This window comes from Barbus barbus (assembly GCF_936440315.1).
Source record: "Barbus barbus genome assembly, chromosome: 22".
NCBI lineage: Eukaryota > Metazoa > Chordata > Actinopteri > Cypriniformes > Cyprinidae > Barbus > Barbus barbus.
In genome coordinates, this window is record NC_136750.1 from 11646587 (window position 1) to 11663619 (window position 17033).

At 41.9% G+C, this 17033-nt stretch overlaps 1 protein-coding gene across 1 annotated transcript in view; it reads left to right on the forward strand.

Annotated features, from left to right (window-relative positions):
* Positions 1-17033, forward strand: part of LOC306887998 (rho guanine nucleotide exchange factor 26-like) — an 81689-nt gene that overhangs the window by 58979 nt on the left and 5677 nt on the right. The window contains exon 12 of the mRNA XM_079446083.1: positions 6576-6785. Within this exon, the coding sequence (XP_079302209.1) occupies positions 6576-6785 (210 nt within the window). The remainder of the gene's footprint in view (positions 1-6575; positions 6786-17033) is intronic.

Below are 17033 nucleotides of genomic sequence, written 5' to 3' on the forward strand. Positions count from 1 at the left end.
ACAACTATACAAATATACAAATGAGGATATTGTAGAAAAAAAATAAGAATTAGATCGATAAGTGGCATAAGGCGCATGGCAGATAGAGTGCAAAACCAGTTAAATAGAAACAACACTGTGTAGATATATTTGTAGTGCAAAAGAGCTTATCAGTCTGAGGACATTGTAGAAAATAAAAAAAGAGAGATAGATAGATAAAGTGCATAAGGCACATGGCAGAATAGATGGAGTGCAAACCAGTTGAATGTACAAAAACAAAACTGTGCAGATTTGTTTTGTTTTGTTATGAGTGTAGTGCAAGAAGAGCTTATCAGTCTGTTAAAGTGACAAGTTCGGATAGCTTTTTGTCAGACTATCCGAAGAGGTAATTTGCAGTCAATGTTGGATAGGTAGTGATCAGCCAATGCTGCACAAGTGACAGGTGCCGGTCACAGTTTGTTGGTTGGTGGGGGGTGGTGTCACAGAGTCAGAGTTCCTAGTGTGTTGCTGTGTTAAATGGGGGTGAAAGAGGGGAGGGGGGGCAAGGACGGGAGGGAGTTCAGCTTCCTGACAGCCTGATGTATGAAGCTGTTCTTCAGTCTGCTGGTCCTCGCCTGGAGACTCCGCAGTCTCCTCCCTGATGGCAGCAGACTGAAGAAGCTGTGTGTCGGGTGGGTGGGATCGCCTGCAATGCGGAGGGCTTTGCGGGTGAGACGGGTGCTGTAGATGTCCTGGAGGGAGGGGAGAGAGACACCAACGATCTTCTCAGCTGCTCTCACTATTCGTTGAAGTGACTTGCGGCAGGATGCGTTGCAAGCGCCATACCACACAGTGATGCAGCTGGTTAGGATGCTCTCGATGGTGCCTCTGTAGAAGGTGCACATGATGGGGGTCGGGGCTCTGGCTCTTTTGAGTTTGCGGAGGAAGTAGAGACGTTGCTGTGCTTTCTTGGCCAGTGCTACAGTGTTGTTAGTCCAGGAGAGGTCCTCTGTGATGTGCACACCCAGGAACTTGGTGCTGCTCACTCTCTCCACAGTCGCACCGTTGATGGTCAGAGGGGCATGCTGAGTGTGTACTCTCCTGAAGTCAACAACAATCTCCTTCGTCTTCTTCACATTCAGAGAAAGATTGTTGTCACTGCACCACCCGGCCAGGCGGCTCACCTCGCTCCTGTAGTTTGTCTCATCTCTGTTGCTGATGAGACCCACCACAGTCGTGTCATCCGCAAACTTAATGAAGATGTTGGAGTTGTGTGATGGTGTGCAGTCGTGGGTCAGCAGAGTGAAGAGGAGGGGGCTCAGCACACATCCTTGGGGGGCCCCAGTGTTCAGTGTGATGGTGCTGGATGTGTTACTGTCGACCCGTACTGCTTGAGGTCTCCCGGTCAGGAAGTCCAACAGCCAGTTGCACAGAGAGGTGTTGAGCCCCAGCTGGGCCAGTTTGTGAGTGAGCTGTTGAGGGATGATTGTGTTGAATGCTGAACTGAAGTCTATGAACAGCATCCTGACATATGAGTCTTTTTTCTCCAGATGTGTGAGGGCTGGGTGGAGGGCAGTGGTGATGGCATCATCGGTCGAGCGGTTGGACCTATATGCAAACTGGAAGAGGTCCAGGGAGGGGGGGAGGACAGACTTGATGTGGTGCAAGACTAGCCGTTCAAAGCACTTCATGAGGATGGGAGTGAGTGCTATTGGACGGTAGTCATTGAAGCAGGATGGAGATGACTTCTTAGGGACTGGAATGATGGTGGTAGCTTTGAAGCATGTGGGGACAACAGCCTGATTTAGTGAGATGTTGAAGATGTCTGTGAAGACCTCAGTGAGTTCCACTGCACAGTCTCTCAGTACACGCCCAGGAATGTTGTCAGGACCCGGAGCTTTGCGTGCATTGATCCTGCTGAGGGATCTCCTCACACTGTCCGGGGACAGCGTCATCACCTGGTCACCGGGAGGAGGTGGAGTCTTCTGTGCAGTGGTGCTGTTTTGTGCCTCAAAGCGAGCAAAGAAGGCATTCAGCTCGTTCAGCAGGGGGATGGTGTTGTCACAGGTCTGTGGTGGGGGCTTGTAATCCGTAATGGTCTGTATCCCCTGCCACAGGCTCCGCGTGTCTCTGCTGTCGCTGAAACGATGGGCTATCCTCCTGGAGTACTGTCTCTTGGCCTCTTTGATGCCGCGGGATAGGTTGGCCCTAGCTGTCTTCAGGCTCTCCTCATCTCCAGCTCTAAAGGCAGCGTTCCGAGCCTTCAGAAGTCTGTAGACCTCCCCTGTCATCCACGGCTTCTGGTTAGCCCGGACAGTGATGGACTTTGTGACCGTTACATCATCAATGCACTTGGAGATGTAGGCAGTAACAGTCTCTGAGTACTCTTGGAGGTCAGTAGTATTGTTGTATGTGGCAGCCTGTTTAAACATATTCCAGTCAGTGGTGTCAAAGCAGTCTTGAAGTGCCTCTGACGACCCTTCCGGCCACACTTGAATCTGTTTGTGAACTGGTTTGGTGACTTTAACGAGCGGTCTGTATGCAGGCATTAGCATGACAGTGATGTGGTCTGAGGCTCCGAGGTGGGGGAGGGGGAGGGCCTTGTAGGCTCCTCTCTGGGTGGTGTAAACAAAGTCCAGAGTGTTTTTTCCCCTTGTTGGAAAGTCTATGTGTTGGTGAATTTTAGGGAACACACTCTTTAAGTCTGCGTGATTGAAATCCCCAGCCAAGATAAGAAAGGCATCTGGGTGGGCTGTCTGCTGCTCACTGGTGTGCTGGTACAGTTCATTTAGCGCCTATCTTACTATAAAATCTTACTATAAAATATCGCTCTCCTGATTTCATTGGGGAAGTCGTGGCCTAATGGTTAGAGAGTCAGACTTGTAATCCAAAGTTTGCGGGTTCGAGTCTCGGGCCGGCAGGGGGAGTAGGTGGGGAGGGGGGAGTAGATTCACCCTCAATACCACGACTGAGGTGCCCTTGAGCAAGGCACCGAACCCCCAACTGCTCCCCGGGCGCCGCAGCATAAATGGCGGCCCACTGCTCCGGGTGTGTGTTCACGGTGTGTGTGTGTTCACTGCTGTGTGTGTGCACTTTGGATGGGTTAAATGCAGAGCACAAATTCTGAGTATGTCACGTCTCTTTCACTTTCATCACTTTCACCGGGCACTGCAGGATTCTCTGGCTAAACCCTTCGTTTTGTTTGAGAGAAGAAAGACTTTGCAGGTCAAACTTCATTCTGGTACAAACTATAGCAGATGGCACACTAAAAGTGCTCCTCATTTAGCATTTTGTGTTTTGAGCATTTTCTGTCAGCATTTAAGATTGTGATATGCTGTTTCCCTCGATTCTGATTCCTGTTTAAATTTACGTTGCCAGCTGCCACTGCGACTCAATTTTAAGCTTCTGTTGTGGTTGTCCTAGACAAGTGTTGTGTTTTGTGCTATGTGGCACAAACAACTAAAATAGAAAGTGATCAAACATCATCTTCGTCATGAAGCACTGTTGATAGTGGTGTCCGGTGTTTGCAGGTTCATTTGAGAATATATAAAATGGTATTGTTTCAATACATAGAGGTAAAATGGTATAAAAATGGTGCGAGTAATCAGTTTTTGTGTTACAAGGTTTTTCAGCCCGTTTGTATAGTGCCTGCTCCCTGCTGCTACACAGTGCCGGTCATTCTGTGAGTGAGTCATGTAGTTAGCAGTGCTCACTTTTTTTTTTTTTCTAGTAATTTTTGAGAACATTCTGCATGCTATGACAAAAGGGACGACCTCCAAGAAAACAAGATCGTTTTCATTTCTACTCCATTTTGGCAAATACGGCCTACAAACTCTCTGTTTTGAATTTAAGAGAAAAATAAAGAAAAAGGAAAACGAAAATGTTTATTCAGTTGTTCATTCTGATACACGGTCTGTATAGTATGTGTGGGGAGTCACGCTACTCGCTCAGATCTGAAGCAAAACAAACCTGTGCACGCCATCACGGTCTCCACTCTGTCCCTTTTCTCATTTCCTCTCTCTCACTCACTCTCTCTTTCCGCTCCACTGTTTTTTACTCATTTTCTCTGGTTATGTAACTTGCTCTTAAAAGCAGCTGGTTGTTTTCCCTCCTTTTCTCTTCATTTTTGAATCTCTCTTTCTCACACATACACATTCACACACGTATGGGCAGAAGTTTATTTTGCCATCTCCAATTTGGAGAATAATAATGTTTATCAGCGTTATGAACAATAGAAAAGGACATTATGTTCAGTACACTGTTTTTAGGTGTCGAATGATTAAATTATTGTACAAGTACACAGGGATGGTTATCAAAGTGTAAGTGTACAAAAAAGTTTAACAAAAGATTCAGTATCATACAGCAATGACATCATCCATCTCTCAGATTTGTAATTACCTAAATACAGCATTCCTTTCATACCAGCACAGGGGCCTGTGTGTGTGTTTGCATGAAAGTGTGTGAATTTGCTGGAACATTTCTTGGCTGCTGGAGGATGCCATTACAGTGGTAGGAACATGTGATTGCTCAACTGATAGAAACTCCCCGTTGGATCCTGTAATATGTGATATGTCAGGAGCAGACAGTAGTGTAATTGTCCAGCACTCGGTTTGCTGACTGGAAAGCTGGTTAAAATTGATTAGTGCCAGTCCAGGTGGACTGAGACAGGCACATATGGTCGGTCTCTCTTGACAGATTGCCAGGGCCTAAGCTAAATAGAAATTTGCAGACAGCAGGATTGTTATACTTTTTGTGTGTACACCTCAGCAAAAAATGATGAACGTGTGGACATACATGCCCTCTTCTAGGGGTGGGCAATATGATCAAAATCTTATTTCACGATAATGACATATATCGCAGTATAGTTTATTTATTTAGTTGGACAAATACAATAAATCAAAGATACAAATTACAAAAACATTGCTTTAAGTTTTTCAGGTACAGTAAGTCTAGCATTCAGGTAACATTACAACCTTTTCATTTGAAACAAAATGTAAATTAAAGACAGAGGTTCAAGAGCGTGTACCTAATGGCTTCAGTGAGGGAAATAACTACAAAAGAAGTTATGAGACGAGATGGGCTCTGTCCTGCTCGTGTCCCACAGCTACTCAAAGCTTAGAGCAGGATTTTCTTTGTGGGGAAACATAATTAAACTTCAGTTAGTTACTAAACTTCTATTGTTTTCCATGTTTTGTATTGATTTAATGCACCTTTGAAAGCATAATTTGCATATTGTGAATAATATGCACAAATAATGAATTAAAAATTTGTTTCACAGTGTTAATGCAAAGGACAAAAGAGTACATTTTCATAAATTGCTGCTGGAATGGAGAAAAGTACTGCTTCGCTGACTAGCAGCACTGAAAAGAAAGATACCAGAGTTTGCAGTGAACGATTTTTGGAGGGAGAAAACTTTAGAGTCATTGTTTACAAATCATCAGCGGTGTAAAGTATTTGAGTAAATGTAACTAACTACTGTACCTGAATATCTTTTTGGATACTTTGTTGTTTTACTGAGTATCAAAGATATTAGCAACTTTTACTCTCTACGTCACTACATTTTTTAATGAATATCTGTACTCTTTACTCCACTACATTTGAAATGAGTGTTGCAGTTACACATTACATTTTGCATGGCACCTAGCTTTTCTGCAGCACTTTGTCTGCTACAAAATATGTGATATCGCCAACTACAGGGCACTGAAAATACTATATTTTGTGCATTTTGCCCTTACTCACCCAAACTTGTCAACAAGGCTACTTTATATGAATGCAAGCTCCTTAGCAAGTAGTTGTGAATCACAGGTGTTTTATATATGAGATGAGGACATGACTGAAGCTGGCAATGAGGCCGAAACCACAGCACATCCAGTGCAATTAGACTTTGATTTTTAATTTTACTTAACAATTTGATTTATCCGTTATACTGAAGAGACCTTTTAGAAGGATATCGTTTTTTTGTTGTTGTTTTTTTTACTTTTGGACTGCTTTTTAACATTCAGTTTCTTAATAGCTTATCTTAGTTGGTCTCTGCTCTGTCTCTCTCTGTCACACTGACTCTTTCTTGGTCAGCATGTTTCTTCCAGACTTCAGATTAATTGTAATGGTCCCTCTCTGTCTGTAGAATCTGTTATCCTCTGCCTGTGGAATGTAAATGGCATTGTAATTGTGTCGGGCAGAGCCCAGAGGTTGTCCAGGAACTGAACAGGAGGATCTGACTCCACTTATTCAATTATCTCTACAAAAACACAGTTAATTATCAGCTGAAGACATGCTGAGTAATGCCACATGACTAGCATTTGTTTCCTTTTATAAATAGCATGTGCGTTCACATGAACATGCTAACATTTCATTATTTAATAGAAAAATATTTTAGCTTTACTTTAGACAGAAATACAGTTTAATATACTGTACAGATGTGTCAAAGGACATATAATAACAGTAATAATAACAACAATAATAACTTAATATCTTCTGTATTGTTCACCTATATTCTCCACCATGCTCTATAAATAACTTATTTTATACAATAAAACTGTGAAAGTACAATTGTGTGATGTAATCTTGAATATTTCTTAAATCTGAATCTCTGACTCTCTCTGTCTGTCTTTTCTCAGTGAGGAGAGTTATACAGTTATAGACTACGCACTGAGAGATCAGATAGATGTGGGGTCATGTCAGGCAGAAGACCTGAATCTTTCTCCAGTCCGTGGCACTGTGGGAATGCTGACGTCCCGGCAGAACGTTACCAGCCACCTGTTCCAGATCAAATTCCCGAGCAACCACTCTGGAGACAAAGTCACCATGATCGTGGGGGTGGAGCTACTGTAAGTCCAGCAGTTTAATAATAATAATACTAATAATAAAAATGTCACACTTTAGTTTGTTGATCAGTTCTCACTATTCTAACTATTTATTAACTTGTTACCTAATAAGGTATTTATATGTGCTTCATAAGTACTAACAAACAGACAATATGCTTGTAATATACATCCTAAGAAACTGGTTAAAAATGAGAACTGGTCCCTAAACTAAAGTGTTACTAATAAAGATAATTAAATCTTAAAATGTTTTTTTTTTTTTTAATTGAATATAATTTTGAAAAAAAATAATAATAATAATACTAATAAAATAAAAATCTGAAGTCATTCTAATATTATGATGACACTTATCATTATTATTATTGTTATCAATGCTATAAAATAAAGGAGGATTCTTTAACTAATAGAAAAATAACAGTATTTATTTCAAATAGAAAACTTCTGTAACATCAGTGACTTTACTGTCACTTATTAATGTATCATTGCTGAATAAAAGTGTTATTATTATTATTATTTATTTTTATTTATTTATTTTTTAATCTTACTGACCCTAAACTTTTGAGTGGTTGTGTTAATTGGTAAAATGTCTGGGAACCCTGGCTTGTTGCATTTAATTTGCTTATGCTAACATCAATATTCTTATGTATTAATTTGTCATTTGAGTTATGTGATTCTGTATCTGTCTGAGGTTACTGAACTAGACATACCCTTTAATTGAAATGACAGATTTTAACTGCTCCTTCAAAGGGAGTTTCCATGTATTTTACCACCCCATCAGTCGTCACACTGTAATCCAATGTAATCCTCTTTCAGGCATTTGCCCAGCGTACTGAACAAACATGAGCTGAGATATTGAGTACTGATTTGCTTTCCAGATCAACTTTACCCTTTGTGTTTGGTGGTTTTGAATCAGGGTTTGTTTAAAACTGTAGCTGTAGGTTATGTGTTTAGTGCCAAGAATTGCACATTAAAGGTGCCATAGAATGGAAAACTGTCTTTACCTTGGCATAGTTGAATAATAAGAGTTCTGTATGGAAATGACATATAATGAGCCTCAGACACCATTGTTTCCTCCTTATGTAAATCTCATGAATAAAAAAGACCACTGAAAAACAGGCGAAACAGAACATAACACGACTGTTACGTAACACTCGGGATCACTAATAGTTATGCCCCCAACATTTGCATAAACCCACCCATGTTCTAGGCCCGCCGCCAGCCAAACCATTAGACGTTCTGCAGGTATTGTGAAGAAATAGCGAGGACAACAGCGAAAATGGCAGATCATGGAAATAAATGTTATGTTCCAGGCTGTGCAGGGGATGTGAAGTGCAGGGATGTATTCAGAAAGGCACGGGAAACAAAAAACGTGTTCTAATAAAATAACGCGAGCCACTAAAGGGACATGGTTAGCTCCTTGCTAGCTGTAGCCTGTTACAGTACATAAGATTTCACTTACCACATAAACAGAGTAAGGAGAGATGCCTGAGGATGATGGTGAATGATTTATAGATCCTGAGCACCACTGACAAGCATCTGATCTTGTAAAATGTGTGGTAAACATTGTATAAACAGAGTACGTGCAATCTCGAAACTGAAAGTAAAACGCGAAAATGCGTTCCAAAGCAGTTTCGGCTCCCTGATGCCCGCATTTTATTTACAGTATAATTACCCAACGATATAACTGCGCAAGAAAGTATTGAAATATATATGTTTTCCCTGTGTTTTCTTCCTGTGAGCTACTGAAATGAGCCGCCAATCAGAGCAGAGCTCAACATTGAGCCGCACTGTGAAACAGCCAATCAGAGCAGAGCTCAACATTATTATTCATGACCCTTCCAAATAAGCCAATAACAGACTGTTTCATTCTGGGGAGAAATTTTAGGGTTGTAAATCGACATGTAAAACTGTTTCTGTAGAATTTTTTCTCTTATCTAAGCCACATACCTTCTATGTAGATATCAGAGAACCATTTAAAATATTGTATCAATGCATTCTATGGCACCTTTAAATACATTAATCACGTTGAACAGAGACATTAGCACATTACAACACTTCAACAGTGTTTTTTCCTATAGTTTTGAGGTCTGAGGTCAAGAATGGAGATGAAAAAAATAAAAGAGAATTGCACATTTGTATCAACCCTTTAATCTCCATCTCTCAATAAATAAATAAATAAAAAAGAGCTTCACATGATCATCTTCCTCCCCTTTTCTGACCTTTAGAAATTAAGACCATCATAGCTTCTGTACCTTTAAGGCTTATCTATGTAAATAACCCGTTCACTTAAATGTAGTCTGTCTGGCTCCACTGTGTCTGTAAACCTATTTGCTTTAAAAGCTTGGGGAATGATACAGACCTTTAAAGAGCAGTTAAAAGACTTTTGACATCCAGTTAATGAGTGATATGCTTTGGTTCCATGCAATTTTATGATAAGTTCTCAGTGCTGCGTTTGGACAGAAGTAGGCCTAGAAATGACAGTTCAAAAAGACAAGAGTCATATCGAAAGACCAGAATATCAGAGAGACTTGGACAGTTCTGTTGACTTGAGACAGTAAGTGACCACCTAGCAACCACCCAAAACACCCTAGCAGCAGTATATCAACATGAAAACCACTCAGAACACCTAATCAATAGGGGTGTAACGATTCATCGCTACATCGATAAGATGTCTGACGATACAATGCATCAATGCCATGCGTAGAATATCGATATCTGTAGTATTGTAACAGCACGACCAGGCTCTCCACCCAGTCAGCTACTAAGATCCGCTTCACCTGTCTACTAATCACGCACACCTGCACCTTTTCACCACCTTCATCACGAGCACTATAAAGGCACTCACCTCAGTCACTGAAGTTTTCCTATCTCGTTGATCCAACGTGGACTCCACTCCTACGGACAGCGCTCGATGAGTATTACCTAAAATAGATTACCTGTTGTACTTACCTCCTGTTCTCCGCCCCGTTGTCTCTTCTGTGTACAGATCGTCCCACGCTGTGGTCAGTTTCTCCAGAGTCCCAATCCTCATCGTCTGCTCTGCTCCTCGCTCCTGAAAGTCACAGGACAACATTCAGTTCCTCCTCTATTGATACCACACGCTACTTCAAGAAGTGCTCTCACCTCTCATCCCCAGCCGCACTAATCCTCTGCACCTAACCTGCAAATAAAGTCACTGTGTTTTACACTTACCTTTGTGACCGGCTACGTACCTTAACAGAAGATCGGACCACACCGTTGACACGATGAGCTCGCCAGATCCTTTCCAAGAGCTCGTGGATTCACTTAAGAGGTTCCTCACTCAGTCCGCAGTTTCATCACCACCACCCGCTCCGCTGATTCCGCCAACAACCAGTTCTCCTTCTCCAGTGATGTTCGCCAGTCCCATGGCCCGACCAGCACCCTACTCTGGTGAACCTGAAGAATGCAATGGCTTCCTTATGCAGTGTTCTCTCACGATCGATCTTCACCCTCAGATGTTCACAACAGAGCAATCCAAGATAGCGTTTGTTATCACGTCCCTCACCGGACCAGCGCTGAAATGGGCAGAGACTATTATGACGCAAGCCGGCCCCGCAACTCAATCTTTCGCCCAGTTTATAGCCCATTTCCGCGAGGTATTCAGTCATTCTTCTGGAGACTCCTCTGTGGGCGAACAACTGTATCGGCTGCGACAGGGCTCTATGACCATCCACGAATATTCACTTAAATTTCGTACCCTCGCAGCCGCGAGCGGGTGGAACGAACCCTCCTTATTGACTGCTTTCCGCCAAGGCTTAGACCCACCTGTGCGCCTGCAGCTAGCAGCCTATGACGACACCTTCGGCTTAGAGAAGTTTATTCAGTTGGCAATTCGTTGCTCTAATAGGATGCATGCATGCAGTTCCGAATCCACGGCACTCCCCATCTCAAGTACTCCTTCCTCCTTCCAACCTGCGGCCAGGAACCAGCCAGAACCCATGCTCACAGACTCCTACCGCCTAACTCCTGCAGAAAGACGGAGACGTTTGCAGAGGGGTTTATGCCTATATTGTGGAGACGGCACTCATAAGATTCTGGAATGCCGTATCCGTCCTTCTCGTCTAATGGTGAGTGGTATTCGGCCATCCTTCCCTAAGATGAAACCCCTAACCACTCGTGCACAGCTAACCGTTGGTACCACTTCCCTACCAGTTACCATCCTCCTCGACTCCGGGTCAGCGGGAATTTCATCGCCGGATCCCTCTGCAAACAGCTCCAGCTCCAGACCATCGCCACAGAAATCGCCTATCAAATTCAAACCATAACAGGTAAATCCCTTTCACGTCGTAATGTTAAACGCTGTGTTGGTCCCCTACAACTGCGCATTGGTCTATTACATCATGAGATGATTCATCTGTTGGTTCTGGAGGAATCTAGTGTAGACATCCTCTTGGGTCTCCCTTGGCTGGTTCAACACAACCCAATCTTGTCTTGGCGTACCAGAGACGTCCTAAAGTGGGGTAACTGCTGCTTCCCTTAGTGCTTCCCTCAATTGCCTCGACCCTCTCCAGGAGATCCTATATCCCTACCACTCCACGCTACCACCATCGAGAGCCCTGTCACTCAGCAGTCAGTAGATATTCCAGCCGATTATGCCCAATTTAGTGACGTCTTCTGCCCAAGGAGGGCCTCCCAACTACCACCACATCGGCCATGGGACTGTGCCATCGACCTTCTTCTGGGTGAGCCAGTACCGCCGGGTAAGATTTACCCACTATCTTTACCAGAGCAGAAGGCCATGGAGGAGTACATCGAGGAGGCTCTGAGGCAAGGATATATCACACCATCTACCTCCCCTGCTGCTTCCAGCTTTTTCTTCGTGGCTAAAAAGGATGGAGGTCTACGACCCTGCATAGACTACCGGAAACTCAATGATATTACCATCAAGTACCGTTATCCCCTTCCTCTTGTCCCAGCAGCCTTGGAGCAATTACGCGGTGCCACCATTTTCACCAAGCTGGACCTCCGCAGCGCATACAATCTCTACAAGCTCTCACCTCTCATCCCCAGCCGCACTAATCCTCTGCACCTAACCTGCAAATAAAGTCACTGTGTTTTACACTTACCTTTGTGTCCGGCTAAGTACCTTAACAAGTATAAATAGGCACCTTTATTTTGGCACTGTCCACATTTTCAAATTACATTTTAGTCATTTAGCAGACGCTTTTATCCAAAGCGACTTACAAATGAAGACATTAGAAGCAATCAAAACCAACAAAAGAGCAACAACATGCCAGTGCTATTACAAGTCATGGTTAGCCTAACGCAGTAAACGTAGCAAGGTGTTTTTTTTTTTTAAGAAAATGAGTAGATAAAATATAGAAAAAAGAAACCTAGTGTTTTTTTTAGTTTTTAGTTTTTTTAAAATAATGCATTAATGACCGTCAATGCATTACCACCAATGTGTGCATTCTCATTCAAACTCGCGTATCTGGACTCAATATAAGGACTGCCCGAAGGCACGAGACGAGCATAAAAGGCGCTCAGGATTGTTGGCGGAACAGTCGAGCACTGAGCACTGAACAGTTTTCTGAGCACGCACACAGACAGCCGCATCGAATCGTAATCGTATCGTTGAATTTTTTGAGATATCGGCAAATATATCATATATCGCTGGGTATGAGAATCGATATCGTATCGTGACGAACCATCCGATTTACACCCCTACTAATCAACCATATAACTCCCCCTTGGAAACCACTCACAATGCTCTAAACATTGTAATGCTGAGTTTTGCATAAGCGAGCACTGCACTGTCTCAGAAATTTTACTTTAAGTCTCTAAGACTGATGATACACGGGGCAACTTTTTGAGCAATTTTGCCAGGCAACTTTTTAGAGCAGTGTTGCTTGGGCACTTTCCCACTAAGAATGAGTAACAAATTTCTATCTGGATACTTATAATGGGTCGTGGGCCCTGTGTCTCACCCGGTTGCCCATTGATGGCAACATTGCTCAAAAAGTTGCCCCATGTATCATCAGCCTAAGATCTTATTTCAGCCTCTCTATTCTATTTTCATTCTCGCTTTCTCTCCCTCTTCTTCTTCCGTCTCTTTCACTTTCTCTCTCTGACAACATTGTATTCTGTTAAAGAGAAGATTATAATTTTATTTTTCAATTGAGCTTTTCAATTTTGAGGATCACATAACCCTGAGCAGAAGTTAGATCATTACTTTCATTTCTAAATGCAAATTTAAATGGAGAAATGCTTTCATAATGCTCAAAGATGCTGTTTTAATTGGCTGCTCACTAAGTTTCGAAACACAGCCACAGATCGTGACTGTTTGTTCATGTAAGTGAGATAACATGTTATCTGTTGCTGAGAGTGTAATTATAGCTTAGTATGTTGCCGATCCACTTACATAACAGAGATGCCTATCTACTGTTGTTCTTGGTGAAGAGTCAACATGACTGTAGTTCTTCTGAGGAAACTTCGTCAACACAAGACAAGTTCTCCCACATTTCTGGACCTCTGTCAGGCTCCACCCAGTTGAGAGTCTAATAACACAGCTCGATACAACTAAACCAACTCTTCTCTTGAGTGTGAGTGGAACAATTCTCCCCCATGGCGGGTATGCATGAGTGTTATTGTTATGGAAAGCCCCTGACTCTTCATTTCTGAGAAAATGACTTTGGAGTCCATTGTGACGTCATCAGCTACGTCTATTTGTGCTATGCTCAGTAGAAATGGTATATTGTTCCATCCTTTGCTAGGTGGCCAAACACTTTTTCAGGAAATTGAGTTGCAGTGGCCCCTGCAGGCTCACTAAGTGCCTCATTTAGTATTCAGAAGCAGTAACCATCGGTATTGTATTTGAAAGGCCTCTCTCTGCCCACTAAGCGAGCACTATAAATTATTAACATAATGCATTGGTTTTGTCTGAATAAGCCTCATTCAAGATGCTTTGTTCATCTTCATATTTTTTAGATATTCCTGTTTCCTTACTGTGCCTCAGGGGCGAGTTTGAATATTTACTCCCAAACGTGTCTTCTATTGGTGCTCTGACGCCTTCATTCACTTTTCACCTCATGTAAAATAATATTTAAAGGTGATAGGTGTGGAATTTTGGCCTTCAGCTGTTGGAAATGTGGAAGCGTGCTGAAGCAGTGCAGCATGCAGGATACCAGACAGTGGAGATGTGAGGTCTTCCAGGTGCTGCTTGCCTTTCTGGTGTTTGGAAAATAAGGCTTGGCAGATTCAAGTTATTGAAGTTGGCATGAAATGTAAAATCACACTATCTATTCTTTAAATGCATGTTAGGGGACTGGGAAATAGACACTGTTGTGGTGTTTTAAGCTTCCAACCTTAGAATACATTCATGCAACTTTTCAGTAGTCTAGTGAAATTTCGTCTATCAAAACATCTGCCAGTTGTTTCAGCAATGTTGAAGGACGCAATCTGCTTCCCACTCTTCCCTCCTTTTTAATCACACTGTTCAATTAATGTTAAAAGCATTATTTAGGGTGGAAGTTGCAATGTTTTTTTTGCTATACTGTTCTTTTACTGGCTTGTAATTCAGCTGGTGTAATGCAGAACAGCAAGAAGGCATTTGCTACCTGTTGTGATCATGTGTGCTCAGATTCCAGGGATGTGAATAGACAGCTGCCCTTCCCACGCTAACTACACACCCTGCAGAGCGAGGCTGAGGGAGATGGGTTCAGCTGAACATACTTGTTCTCATAGTTTGCTTGACATATTTTTAATATCTGGACATGCACAATAAATGTGAAAGGGATGTGTGTACGTGGTTGTCACGTGTCAATGTCATGTCATTTCCTCATTGCAACAGTTCAGGCACATATTGATGATTTGAGTGTTTTTTATAATATTAATAATAAAAACATCGCAATTTTTTGTTGTAAGAAGTCTCGTATTCTCACAAGACTACAGTAAAATAAACAATAAAAAACAGTAATATTGTTCAATATTACAATTTAAAATGTCAATAAAATGTGAATTTTCAGCAGATATTTCTGCGGATCACATGATCCTTCAGAACTTATGCTAGAATGATTTGTTGCTCAAGAAACTGGTCTGTCATTTTAGATACATTACTATTTGTAATCACTTATATTACATGTGTAACTGGAGTTCAGCCTTAAAGATTTCTCATCTTCTTTCCTACCCTCTTTGTTCATGACTCTATTAAACACTAATTACTCTTTAAACACTAATTGGCCAATGAATGAATCACACCGCACTCAAGCCCATTAATGTTCCCCATAATAGAATAGGCGAGAGGCCTTTGTGACCTCTTCAGCTTTAAATGGGACAGAAATGAGCCAAGCGTGACTCATGCAGCTGGTCAGCTCAGGCTGTCTGCTCTGATTGTAAGACCGGACTGGTGTCTGTGTGTGCCACAGTCTCACTCACTTCAGGTCAGCTATAAAAAATGCCCAGATTTTCGGTATTTTTCTCTCACAACTTAAAGGGTTACTCCAAATCAAAATGAAAATGTTGCCATTAATCACTTACCCCCATGTCGTTCCAAACCCGTAAAAGCTTTGTTCGTCTTCGGACCACAAATTAAGATATTTTTGATGCATTCTGACAGCTCTCTGACCCTCCCATAGACAGCAATGTAATTAACACGATCAACGTCCAGAAATGTAGCAAGGAGATTGGTAAAATAATCTGTGACATCAGGGGTTCAACCGTAATTTTACAAAGCTACTAGAATACTTTTTGTATGCAAAGAAAACAAAAATAACAACTTTATTCCACAATTTGTATCCACTGAACACTAGTGTTGTTTTTGGCGGCCTGTTTTAATTTTAGTTTTAGTCTAGTCTTTGTGTGAAGCTGTCATTTTATTAGTTTTAGTCACGTTCATACTCTTTTTAGTCTAGTCAAGTTTCAGTCAACTAAAAGTCTGAGCATTTTAGTCTTATTTTAGTCAGAATTATCCATGACTATTTTCGTGTAGTTTTAGTCGACGAAAACTGATGACATTTAGTCTAGTTTTAGTCAATGAAAATTGTATTTTAGTCTCTTTTTAGTAATGCAATTCTATTTAACCCAGTCAGTATTGTATAAGTACCTAGTAGCAGGGGCGCCGTAAGGGGGGGAAGTTAGGATGATTCTAAGGGCCCGACGATAGGGGGGGGCCCAAGGAGGAAACGTGATTTCTACCGAGGGGAACGCTAGAGCCCTGCATTTTGGCCTGGCCCCGACTTTTTTACACCTCTTGGGCCTGTTTTAGGCTTCTCCTTATTTTTATATTTTAGACATCCATCAATTAGTGATGAAAAAAATTGCCGCGCTGGTGGAAACAACACGAGACCGTGCCGCGACTGTCAAGAGCGACTCGACGGTATTTAGTGTCCAACAGCAGCAGCGAGTGCCGTCAGCGCAGCTGAAGAGTTCTGCGTTCAAATGCACGAAATGGGCTGAAGCTTGCTGCAAAGCCCCAGCAAAAGTAATTACCTTGAATGTGTGGGGGGGAAATAGTAAGGATATATTTGAATTATTTACTAATAAACTAGTGTTTTCTGTGTCAGTGTCACAAAGATGAAGATGATGATCCTGATTCGCCATCTCCTCATTAGACGCACCTTTAGGGAAAAGTGCATCTTCAAGGATTATGATTATAATGAAAGAGTTTTTGTTTTTATTTATTTCATTTAGTAATTTAAAGCTTTCTATAGATATATTTATCATGTCTGTGAGGCATGTATTCGCTGACTTTCGTTTCATTTTTGTGAAGCGCTCCTGTTTAAGACGAGACGGCGCATCATTTTTTTCTTATTTTATAAAATTATTTGTTAATATTGTGAGTGCACACAAATAAAAGTAGACCCTTAACAGTTACGCATGATGTATTAATCTTACTATTATGTGCAAAAATTGCGGCGTAAGTTGTTTCCATTGAAAAAAATGCAATTGATTGCGCTGGCGCCTCCATGTCCTGCGCTTTAACTTCCACTCTCAGCACTAGGTTTAATGTTTAAACATTGTTATATGCTTGAACTGTTTTCGTATATCTATAGATTTTATTTTAGGCAAGTCGTGATGATTTGAGAAGGCTAAATCGGTCCCTTTCTATGTGTCAGACTTAACTTTGTTTGTTGTCGTCTTCTAAATAATGCCGCGAGTGGGGCTTGAGGAAGTGACTGCGCAGTGCGACCTGATGCAGCCCCTGAAGTGAGACACAGGAAACAGAAATACTGCAAAATAATAACGAGACAAAATAACGTTATAACATTCCGTTTCGTCTCGTTTTGGTCAACGAAA